Below are 12,647 nucleotides of genomic sequence, written 5' to 3'. Positions count from 1 at the left end.
AATTATTAACTATCTCTATCACGATAACTACTATTTTTTTCCAAAGTGGAGACCATGAAACTAATAATGATATACTAGACATCTTAAAGAAGATAAATGTTGGTGTGATCGTAAAAAGGAGGAGGCTGCATTTTCTTAAAGATAAGATGCAAACTTTAAGACATGAAGCATTTATGAACATTGATGACGTTACTCATATTCACATCTATACTATGTGTTGTTGAAATATCAAAAAAAGAAAATGTCACAGATATATTAGAACTACATAAGAAAAAAGTTATACCAATTCAAATGATTGTGTGTAACTACATACTATTGTACTTTCCTTTGAAATTTCAGTTATACCAATTCAAATGTTCCTTCCATTCCCAAAAACAATAACCAGCAGTAACCATTGTCACTCAACAGTCCACTAAGAAGGTCTCAGTTGACCTGACAACGCTTAGATCAAAAAACGAGTAAGGCTTGAAACCACCATAGCACATATCAATGGCATGAGGTGCAAATGATATGATAATGTTTTGCATTTTTCAGTCAGAACCAAAGAACACTGCCACAACAAAACTTAAGTATTTAAATCTCATTAAATGAAAATGCTGATCCACTGCCACTACTACTGTATACTAATGCAGAACTTGAACATCTCATACTTGAACAGACATCCCTGGTTTAGAGAGAATACAGATATTGCTCCATGTACTTCCCATCTCTGCAAGTGAAATTTAGACCAAAAGAAGGAAACTAACATCGTATTTGCAAATCCATTATACGCATAAACAAGCTTAGAGATGAACATAGATCTATAGATCGAATAATAAGTTCTTCCCAGATGAGTAATTAAGGAATTTTATGTTTGGACACTTAATTGGGGGAGGGGTAACAAAAATAGGACAGCTGCCTAAAAGAGAGTCCATGTTGAGTTCAGCGAACAGGTGTTTCTTGGTCACTGTTAGTTTTCAATAGGACAGATTAATATCTGTGAAGCATACTTTATATTAATGAAAAAGATGAATAACTCAGACAACAAAAGAAAGTAATGGGTAAGAGGTTGACTGGTCAATCTGCATAATCAGTTCAAGAAGTCAAGAAAGAAGGCCGATGCAAGAAAGAGAGCAACCATGGAGAAGAAATGAAGTCCTCCATAAAGACGAACACGCAGCCTATGTATTTGACAAGTTCATATTGACATGCTGTGAGGAAAAAAAATTTGTTTGATGAAAGCATTTATACTCCACTATTTAGTGTCCGTGTTGCAGAAATTATAGAAAATAAACTCGCCTCCTTGGCATCTAACAATGTTTTTGAATCAGAAGCCTAATGCTCCTGAAAAAAAAAAACAGGGTTTTACCATCAAAGACCCAAATATTCAACCACTAAGTTGCAAGTTGGCAGCTAGTCAGAGAATGAATAATCCTGTCCTTGCTCTGTAATTGAAAAACAAATAGAATGGTTAGAATTGTTGAGAAACTGCATTTATTTAGTATAAAAAAGATCTATAATTCTGCAAGATCACGCTTTAGCATGCACCAACCTCGAATTCTTTTACAAATTCATTTAGTAAAACTGTGAGATTTTTTCTCTGTATTATGTTAAAAAAATCATAGGAAAAGAAAATACTCACTGTAGTAATAGTTGAAGAATGCAATGATCAGCACAAAAAGAACGTAGACACCTCCGAGCACCCAAGACAAGTTGATCTTCTTATGGTAAACTTTCAGAAAGTCATAAAAATCTGCAGCATCATAAATCGTCTTACATCTGGTCATAAAGGAAGCCATGTCTATGAGAGGACCTTCACTATTATCCGCAATATTGGCTGCTAGCCTTCTTCTTCTCCTGTTGTTTTCCAATTCCACTAGAATTCGTGCATCTACTCTCAATCTTTTATGCCTTTCTGCAAAAAACTCGATGTAGCCGTCCCTTCTTGTAATCATCGATTTTGCCCAGCTCGTATGAAAGAACAGTCCAGTCATAAACAAACACATTGATAGAATGGAGACATTAAAGGCAATAGCAGATGGTAACTCAGTGGTATGAAAATAGATGATTCCTCCTGTGTACGCCACATACAAGAGGATGTTCTTGTACAAAGAAGATATGGCACTGTCAGCTTGTTGTTGTAACTCATTTTTCTGCGAGTCTAATTTATTCCTTTTCTGTTCCACCTTTAACAACTTCAAGACATTTGCAGGAGATGCATATAAAGGAACTACCAAATAAAAAAAGAAGAAACAAACAAAAGAAGCAAGCAAATTAGAGAGAATTAGATTTCAGAATATCTTAAACCAGTACTACGATATAATCATATATGTACTTGTCTAAACCAATACATTGCTTACCTTCAACATCATCATTAGCTATATCTTCTGTTCCAGCCATGAGGAAACCAATACCTTGAAGATTTTCAATATCATCAATTTCTCTATCTCGGTCCAGTCATGAAAAAATCAAACACCGATGAAATTAACTTCCCAAAACAACCCAAAAACAAAGTATGACAAGTCAAATAGAGGAAGTTTCACCCCCAAAGCAAGAAGCATATGTTTCCATAATGTAACTTCTCCAACTTTGCAGATGAATGACTATTGTACATTCTTTTTCATGTTTAACCAAAATAAAATGATGTTCATTCTTGACTTGAATATAAATAAAATTGCATAAAGTTTCCGCAGTGGAGGATTGGAGATTCATTCCCGGAGATAAATAAATGAGCTCGACTACAAGCTCTAGTGGCACTCATGGCCTCAGTACTATGGAACTCACATAAAGATGGCTCTTAAAACATCTAACAGAGCACATTCTTTCCACCCGCCGCAATATCTCCATCTTCCATAACTATAGTCAGAAAGACTTTTGGACTATTAAAGAAAAAAAGTATAAGGCGGAATCTCGAGTTCTGTTTTTTTTTTCTTCCTGATAATCGAGAAACCCCTCATGTCCAACTGGCACACAGTTCTAAACTCGATGGATAATGGGTACTCTTCAACACTTAAATACAAGGCTTTTGTTAGCGGCAGCACCTAATTCATACATCAAGAACTATGGTCTTACCTCTACTGACTACACCAAAGGCCTAGGGGGCAGTCTATTGATATTATTATTCACTCATATCAGAAGTAGTTTCAAAATATAAATTAAAATCTTAGAGTCAATACTGTTAGCTACCGACTGTATATTTGCAACTGATAATAGCTGCAATGCTCCAGGTGAATTGGTAGTACAAGCAACATCTGTAGAACTATCATGCATATACCCTAATTGACTTGTTGAGCTCAATATGTCAAGTCTGTCTACAAACTAGTGAGTATGGACAGATAGCATATGTCATCACAAAGAGGAATAAGAATCATAACAATTATTTAAAGGATTTTTTTGTAAGGTAAGAATTATTTAAAGGATTAAAAGGAATTGATAGTGACAATACTATTGATAAATTTCTACAGCTCATCCAACTGATTTAAAGGGCAGGAGATATATCAAAAAGGTTCCATCATTTTCCCAGTAAGAGAACTATGTAAACCAGAATAAGTATCCAACAAATTGCTAGGTCATCCATGCTTTCAGCTTTTAGTAATAGGTGAATGTCTCCGGGCAAGTGGCATCACAAGATGCACGATAGAAGCAAATTATAGAATACGACCTAGTGAATAGGATGGAAATGCTTATCAAGAAAGGGGAAAAAAAGTGAAGAAAACAATTAAAGTATAAAGAGCTCACCAACGAACAAAGATAATTCAAATTGGTACTTGTGTCCAAATTTCGGAACCATGGCAAGATATAATCAATCAGCTAAAAAATCACACTGTCAGAGGCGAACCTAAGACTGGTAGCCAATTGGTGCACATCTACTAAAATTTGATATTGACAACTACTCAAAGAACAAACAAAAAACTAGGAGTAACTTTTTTCCCTACTGGAAGGCCTTGAAATGTGTTTGCTTAAAAGGTAACAAGCAATAAAGGAGAGTGCAGTTGCGTATTTGGAGCCAAAAAAACAGTGGTGTAAATGCCAGAGAAGAAAAGTCCAAACAAACAACATTTGAATCCAAATGTGGATAGACAATAATATCTAGCAAGTATATAAAAGTACAACTATTAGATAAATAAGTTGTTTAAATGCAAATGTCAGCTAGTAAAATACAACACGAACTGCAAACCCTATTGAGAAGATAACAAATACTGTACAGTATAATTTAGTTGAGAATGATTACCTGAGCAAGTCTAGCAACAATTACTCCTCCCAAACCCAAAACTTAGTCCTCTAGCTTTACTGAAGAAGAAGCAAATACATAAACTGATGCAGGTAAAAGAAATATTCAAAAAAGACTAAAAACAATATATCCACAAGTGATCGGAGTTCGGACTAACACAACTAGACACGAGCTAGAGCTGGACTAGGGTTTACAATAAGCTGTGAGTCTTTTTATTTCTCTGTGAATGGATTGGGTGCCAATTGATTGCCCTAATCTACCGCTTGAGCTTCTATTCGTGGTCCACTGCTCCTTACTGTTCTACTATGCTTCACCATTTCCTACATCCCTTCCCTTGGTTTTTCAAAATATATGTCCACACTTGAAACACTTTCTTCATGTCTCAAATAGTCAAAATGTTCTTTAAAAGGTTGAAGAACAAGAATTATAATTACTTGATTATGATAAATTGAATAACAATTACTTAATCATTTGACTTGCCATATGTTATGTAATCCTATAAAAATTATCAGTAATTTTTTTATAATATTAACACATGTGCTCCGTTTAAACGGATATAAATTATTTTCAGATATCATGTGTGACTAATAATTAGTACGTACATGATAGTTTATTATCCATTTTTACTACCTTGCACGAAGGTAATAAAAATTTAAATATATATTATGACATGAGATATTAATTTCCTATATGAATAATTTATTTTTAAAATAATTCTACACACTATAGATTAATAGTACAGACATTCAAAATAAGAAATAATGAGCAATCTACAGATAAATTTTATCTCACATTTGATTTACCTCTTAAATATTGTTAGTTGCAATTGGTCCGTTTATTGAAAAAATCAAAACCTATCAACACCAGGACAATAATATACCTTTAGTCTTTTACATACAAGTTATCACCTAAATGACTAATTAGTACTATATATTTTCATTTCAGTTTATCACTTAATTATGATTACCAAATGTGATTTGGTATGAACATGAGTGTGGATAAATATTTTCTTGCATAATAAACTCAATTTGGATATGTATTTTCCCCCATAATAGACTCACAAGCGTATTTTAGGTGGCTTAGCATGCTGTTGCAAAGACTCAAGATTGTTGATCAGTTGACACGATTTAGGAGTATGGTCCTTCATCGCCTGAACTGATCCTTTGAATGACTTGAATTTTTGTATTTAATAAATTCTTTTATTGCAAAATCTGAATTAAAAGTAGTTTTGCTTGGACGTGATGAATGTGAAGACTTTCTTTCAGAAATCCTTTTCATCCTATGCTTTTCGTTAGCAATGAAGAATTTATGAGTTTTTGGCTAAAAACATCCTTTAACTATATCCCAAATTTAAGGCACATCCTTGTGTTACCTCAGTTAATAGACAATATCGGTGTACTACCCAGGAGGCAAACATTCTACTTCTACAAGAAAATTTGACGAGGAAAGATAATGTCAGATTAACAAGGTTGCGACTCTTGGGAAAACACAGGAGGAAGATCAAGATTGAAATGTAACCAATGTATATTTTCGATTTCTTTTGAACTTTTCACTTTTTATTTTTGAGTAACGGGGGAAGAGAGGGAGGGGAACGAGCAAGCAAGTATAGTCGCAGACATTAATTTAAGCAACTAAAAAATGTGTATGCGCTTGTGCAGTGAAGTACTATTCCTGGCACTTTGTTGTAATTTTCCTATTTAGTTTAGGAGAAAAACATCTTTACTTCACATGGTATACCCTTATGAAAAGCCTCCACATACTAGAATCATAATGACGAAGTTTTCTGTACATCCTAGTGCAGAGATGTGCCTAAACAAGAAAAGGCACGGAAAGATCTCGCTTTGAGCACTGCTAGGCGCTGGATAATGGCTCTTACAGCTATTACGCCTCAATCCCAAGCAAGTTTGGATCAACTATATGAATTCTCATTGGCAATCTCATTTTATTTAAGCTCATCTCAATCCAACAACAATAACTTTAACAAACAGTAAAGCGGACAGTGGAATGTCTACTTGTATATAAAGCATGAAGAAGTGAGATGAAATCTAGTATAATGCAGTTAAAGTTAGAAGATTAACATGAAGTCATGACGTGATGATAATGCTTTACTAATTGTTTGTCAAAGAAGCTGATAATCATAAGAGACATAATGTCTAGGTTTGACATAGCTACTGGTATAAAATAAAATGCCTAAATAGATCTGTCGTGTGCAATACTTCCGAGTACAAAAATGTGCAACAGAAGATCAACCAGATAATGCATTTCTCGACCTTGGGCAAAACTCCAGGTGACGCCAAGCCTGGAGGCATCACAAGCTGCAACACTAGCAAGGACTTCATGCAAACGTCGCCAAGATGTTCTTCTTGAGGGTGAACTCATCAGATTTAGCCGGGCTGATTGACTGTAGCATTCAATATACAAAAGAGAAGTCAGCTTCTGTTATACAATTAAAAGCAGGAACTTCAAAATTTTCTCCATCCAAAAAGGAAAGACGCGGAACTTAGTTAAAACAATTCAGAACTTTACACATCAATAGATTATTAAAAAGCCTTTATCAACATATTACTGTAATAATTAAGAGAATTCAAATTGAAGAGAATAAACTAGTAGAGTAATGTTGCCATTCATGCTCCATAGTTAATCCCTATTCCTCCTACACCCCTTTTCATCTAGCCCAGGTGGATTATTAACAAGAAATTGGAGCAATACCACAACTCATGCCAACTGATCAACATTATGTGGGATACAAAAAACAGAGATAGGGCAGAGGGGATGTTTGCGAAGGTGACATTATAAGGTCACTTATAGCTGCTGCACATATTTATGATGGATAAGAAAAGCATGAAGAGAAAAGGTGCAGTTATACCTTGGCAAGCATGCGCTCTAACCGCTGAATTTCATTCTTGGCATAATCAGCTCCTTTTTCCATGGAACTCTTGGCAACCTTTAGGTAAATCTTGCCATATCTAGAAAGATGATTTAGAAAGGAGTTGAGAAAAAGGCACAAACAAGACGTTCACCCAAAGGCAACAAGTCCCAGGTGCAGAACATCAATTTTTCCTGTTGCTAGAATAACATAACAATACAACTGCAAGTATGCTACACCTCCAAAATATAAGGTAAATCAATACAACTATATACTCCAGTATAATCCTACCTTGCAGCAGAACCGTTCAGCTTCCCAGCTTCATCTTCCATCTTGCTAAACAAAGCTTTTTTCTCCTCGTTTGTGGCACTGACAAACTCCTTCACCAATGTATCCAGGGACTCAACAATACCCGCCTATTGCCATAAGGTACAAAAGAGAGTTAAAAATGCAAGGACAATTTTTTTTTATAATGTTGTAATCAACCACTTTATTCAGCATTACAAACCTTTGAAGTAAATTGCCCTTTCGAATCACGGCTAGTGCCAGACTTCTCATTAATAAAGTTGACAAAGTCATCTAAGTCTCGGCCGCCATCATAATCTTCACCAGCTTTGTTTCCCTTTGGGAAGAATTTCAGTGTGGGAAAGCCACTTACGCCATACCTGGCAGGCATAATTTTGCGTTACACGGATGCACATGTGCATGAAAGAATGTACGAGTGTTCAAGAGAGAGCGAGAAAGAAAGAAAGGAAGGAAGGAGGACTTGGTTTAGCTGGATAGAGGCACCACAAAACTACCAAAAAATAAAGGGCAACCGGGTGCACAAAGCATCCCGTTTTCATGCATGATCAGGGGAAGGGCTGAACCCTAAGGGGGTGTGATGCAAGCAACCTATCCTAATCCTAAAGGTCACACAAAGACAACTTTATCGTTGCTTCAAGGCTCCCCCTTCCACCACAAACAGTAACAAAAAAGGGTATCTTCGAGAAACATAATTCCTGAAACCGAAGGAATGTAAATTTAGGGAAGAACTATTTCCACAGCTAACATACTCGATTGAAACTCATAAATGAGGAATGGACCAAAGTACCCTTTTAAGGAAAAAGGAAAAAATGCAATGACTTCATCTCACCTCTGTCTCTCTTTATATTCCTTCATGTTCTCAGTTTTTGGGAGTTAACTAGACTACAAGATGTAATATAGCTTAAGAAATGCTTGAAGTTGCTATTGGAAGCCATATTTTTTTCCCAAGCCAGATGCTGCCGGAGACTCTACAGTCTACACAACTCATCTTTCCTCACACATTTTGTCTATCATCTAAGTCACCCAAAAAAATAAGCCCTACATTGTCGCATCTCCAATATACTCCTTTTGCGATAAGCAGGATAGCTACGATTATATTTTACATTGTGTTGTTTCAGCGAAAAAAGTAATAATGGGCCAGGTAGTTGGAGTATCTTGAAGAATTAGCAGATGATGGTAACTTCATGAAGTTATTCTTTAGGTTCATACATACACAAACACGCTGGGGGGGGGGGGGAGGATTGTCATGCCAGGGCAATGATGCAGAAAGCAAGCACAACCATCTGATTTTGATGGGTAATTTGACATTTCGATATGCTAGAGTTGGTAAGCACTTCAAGGAGTGAAAATATGCCTCCTGTGATGTTATCAAGTGGAAAACTTACTTCTCTCCTAGATCCCTGTGCTTATCGGCATCAAGATTGGCAATAACCACACCTTCCTCTTGTTTGAACGCTGTAGCTACCTTTTCATAAATCTGCATTCATAAAGAGATAGGAATTCAGATCTCTTCACGTACTCAGTTCTCAGAAGTTTCAAAATAAGACAGTAATGCACTTACAGGAGCAAGGCTTTTGCAATGACCACACCTACACAAAGTAGAGCATAAATCAGAGATGCAGATGGAGAAAGATGATCCTTGGCACACTAGACTCAGAACCAGCTATATTGAACTCCCAGCACCTTATTTTGTTTAAAATTTACTTATTCTGAAGCAGATAATCATAAACTTTTACCATGGTGCATAAAATTCAACTAATACATCCTTGGTCTCATCCAGAACAATTTCATCAAAGTTATCTGGAGATAGCACCACAACGCTTGACGGGGTCGAGGCAAGCTTCACATTAGTCCCTAAAATGGGATAATAAAGTGTCAGAACTGCATATTTTGGAACGTCTGGAAATATATGCCTTTACCATGTTTTCTAAAATTAAAAAAAAATAACATAATCATCAATTCCTCGTGTCTAGTATAATTCCTCATCATCATCAACAAGTAAAATCGATTGAAAGCCTGTAACATTATGCTTTACAAGTAGCAAGTACTAAGCAGCAACACTATCGTATACTACTTGCCGTACCATTCATAGATTAGTGTCCTTAACAGAACGGAAAAAAACAGAAATAAACGAAGATTGGAAACTTAAAAACAAGCTCAAACAGATCCATGGCAGAAACGTCAACATAAGTAGTGGCATATTATGTCCTGAATTGGAGTCTAAATAGGGAGGAAATGATGAACAAACCCCTGAGGTAATTAAACAGAGCAAAAATCACCACAGACTAATATACACAATCCTCTAACTCATTCAAGTGGTATAAACTAAGGTTACAAAGGCAAGTTTAATACCTCCTTCACTGTTCACAAACTCAGCAAGGGCTTCAGCAGTTCGTCCACCTTCATATCTGTGATAAGGAAAATTTTAAGTAGGACAAAAAAATCACAAAGAACAAAGCAATCAGAACTCATCAAAAGCTGATTCGGTAAGAAAACCAGATTTTATAAACATACTTTTTTGGCTCCAGTGATCCCTTTGGAAACCATTGGATAGTGGGGTACCCTTGAACCCCATATTTGCTGCAAACGCTCTTATGTTCATCACAGTCAACCTACAGAATATTGTTTCTAGAAACAATCAGTTTTCCGTTACAAACTTGGCAAAACATAAATTAAAAAAGAACTCAAAAGCGATCAAAAATTTGTCCAAACTAAACAAAAAACAACAACGAACAAAACTATATTGAAAATGGCATTTTCATCATGATTGGCTTTTTAAATTACCTCAGAGAAATGAAGAAGCTGGCAAACAAGTTGAAGATGTTTTATAGAAGATAATCAATAGTTACCAGGTATTCTCTTACATTTTTTCCATTAAAAAAAAAATAGTTACCAGGTATTCTCAGCTCAACTTCTACCCAATGATATGTTGCAAAAAATAAAATGAACTGATAGATAATTTAGACAGCTGTTACCTAATTGCAATAGCTACACTGAGCCATCAGATTGTCGTGCCGCATATTATTCATCAGTATACAGCTTATAGTAAAAGAGAAGAAGAAAATCCACCAAATTAGGCGAAAGACATTCTTTGGAATATTGACTAACAAATCAAAATTCCCTTTGCTAATACAGGTAAAGAAAACAATGAACCCAGTGTTCCATCAGACTAAACTTGAACGACATTCAAAGTATAAATTTGCTTCTCTTATGGGTGAAACAGGTATACAGATCATTTTTTTTCTTTTTTCTTTCTTTGCTTGCTTCACTACATTCTCATCAGATAAAACCAAGATAATCAACTGGAATCAGGCACAAATCACAACTGCCTCCTTAGTTAAAAAACTAAAATTCTCCACAAAGTAAAATGCAGGTGTGGCAAACATAGGACCATTTGGCAATTTCTTCAAGGAAATAGAAATATTATACAATTAGGAATAAACACAAAAAGGAAGGAAAATTTTTTACAGTCTCAGCTGCAAAAAGAGCTCCAATTTCATATGATTCTAGCACAATGAAAAGCTGAGAGGGGAATTTCATATCCAGAAGGACTAACCTTTCCGATCAAAATAGATTTCGCCTTCTTGAAACTTGCACCAAGCTTTTCATACTCGGGAGCAAGCTTTTTACAGTGGCCACACCTGCCCATATATAAATCCAATTAGTCCACCGCATAGCCTATAATTATATCTCATTGCAGAACAGCCTTACATTTTTCAAACTCGCACATCTCAATTATTACAAACCAACCAAACTCATATATCAAAGCATGATTTGCACTCATATAACACTATACTCAGATCAATCTCATATACACTCCTAGGATATTTGTTTAGGATCTATAATTGTGTTAGCAAACAACACATTTATATCCAATCATTAGTAACTCGAACATCTAAAACCTTCAGGAAGCAAGAAACAAAATCATTTTGTAGCTACATATAACACGTATTAAGATCATGGGAATTAAAACAACTCTACGGAACTATCAAATTACTCAAAACTATTATATTACGAAGTAATAACTCAAACTTAGCTATTTTCATTCAAATCTAGATCAAACTAGCACAGATCTAATTACCGAATCACACAATCAACGCCTTTTTAACAGATTAAGCATTCACAACACACTGCATCTATGAAGAAATTTCAAATCATAAATCCAAAAGGGAAATATAGCAACATAATTGGTAAATAAAAGAATCAGAGGAAGTGTGCGAACCAAGGAGCGTAGAACTCAACGAGAGCGGCGCGATCTTGACCGATCTCCTTCTCGAAGTTTTCTTCGGTCAAAACGACGACATCATCTGCCAACGCTGAAGAGAACAAAAACAGAGCTAAAATTGCTAATGTATTACAGATCCGTGATCTCCCCATTTTTTTTTACTAGCTTCAAAAGCTCCTTCTCTTCTTCTTTGTGAGTTTTTCAAAAGCCAGGGGAAGAAACAATAGTGTCAAATCGCTCCGTTAGGTAAATTTATATAAAAACCTTTTGATACGTGTATTTCTTTTTTTAAGACTATCTTTTGCCTTTTTGTTTTTTGGTCGAAACTATCTTTTGCCTTTGCTGTGCTTAAATTTAAAATGAGCTTTTCCTGTATTTCGTAATCTACAAGCAAATTTTAGTTTATGATTATTTAAAGACCTCGTACAATTTTAATTTTGTATAATATGAGTTTTTTCCTGAAATATGATAATCCAGTGGTACTTTTTAAAGTTTTTTAATTATTAGTTTAACGTTCAAATACTCATTTTAAAGATTTAATTTTATCATTATGGTATTGAGATAACGAAGCAAAGCATAAAATAGGAATAATATGAAAATTGACAAATGTCAATTAAATTCTGAAAAGAGAAAAAGAAACAACAAGAGTATGCTTTGTCTATGACATGTTCTAACAAATAAGGCAACGACACGTTGATGAAAATTGGGAGTTGGGAGTTGGGAGTTGGGACTTTTAGATATACCAAATTGTCAAAATCAACTACACGTCTATATTTTTACCCCAAAACATACTATTAACATTGACTTTTACCTAATACTGTATTTGATGTCTAATAATAGTACGTTTGTTTGCAATGCACCAACTCCATTTCAATTTATTAAAAAAAATCAATATCTGTAATATCCAATTACTTGAGTTTTAAGCTAATCCTTTGAGAATGTAACGATTAGTAGAGAGAAACTATATAGCACGGCGATGTGTTATATTAATACTCATAGAGTATGCGGCGAATCTAGGATTCTAATACAATGCGGCACAA

The 12,647-nt window shown here is 35.1% G+C and overlaps 2 protein-coding genes across 8 annotated transcripts; both read right to left on the bottom strand.

Moving 5' to 3' along the window:
- Positions 1-318: 318 nt before the first annotated feature.
- LOC107807081 (uncharacterized) lies at positions 319-4,587 on the bottom strand. 7 transcript variants are annotated; one of them, XM_075217615.1, is made up of 6 exons: positions 4,368-4,587; positions 4,211-4,269; positions 2,340-2,422; positions 1,622-2,209; positions 1,349-1,424; positions 319-709 (listed from the first exon to the last, which is right to left on the bottom strand). In XM_075217615.1, the coding sequence occupies exons 3-5, from the start codon at positions 2,377-2,379 to the stop codon at positions 1,393-1,395; spliced, it is 660 nt and encodes a 219-aa protein (XP_075073716.1). In that variant the 5' UTR covers positions 2,380-2,422; positions 4,211-4,269; positions 4,368-4,587; the 3' UTR covers positions 319-709; positions 1,349-1,392. The 7 variants fall into 7 exon arrangements, with proteins under 7 accessions (XP_075073716.1, XP_016486852.1, XP_016486854.1 ...); XM_016631366.2 differs by lacking the exon at positions 319-709 and having other exon boundaries at positions 1,196-1,424; XM_016631368.2 differs by lacking the exon at positions 319-709 and having other exon boundaries at positions 1,196-1,424; positions 2,340-2,393.
- A 1,657-nt stretch (positions 4,588-6,244) lies between these two features.
- Positions 6,245-11,929, bottom strand: LOC107807082 (putative protein disulfide-isomerase A6). Its single transcript, XM_016631371.2, has 11 exons — positions 11,605-11,929; positions 10,939-11,023; positions 9,897-9,994; positions 9,735-9,790; positions 9,119-9,236; positions 8,944-8,971; positions 8,768-8,859; positions 7,585-7,741; positions 7,368-7,492; positions 7,077-7,176; positions 6,245-6,611 (listed from the first exon to the last, which is right to left on the bottom strand). Exons 1-11 carry the CDS (start codon positions 11,757-11,759, stop codon positions 6,546-6,548), a joined length of 1,080 nt encoding a protein of 359 aa, XP_016486857.1. The 5' UTR covers positions 11,760-11,929; the 3' UTR covers positions 6,245-6,545.
- Positions 11,930-12,647: the final 718 nt, after the last annotated feature.

This window comes from Nicotiana tabacum, chromosome 7 (genome assembly GCF_000715075.1).
Source record: "Nicotiana tabacum cultivar K326 chromosome 7, ASM71507v2, whole genome shotgun sequence".
NCBI lineage: Eukaryota > Viridiplantae > Streptophyta > Magnoliopsida > Solanales > Solanaceae > Nicotiana > Nicotiana tabacum.
This window is presented reverse-complemented; position numbering and strand designations above follow the sequence as displayed.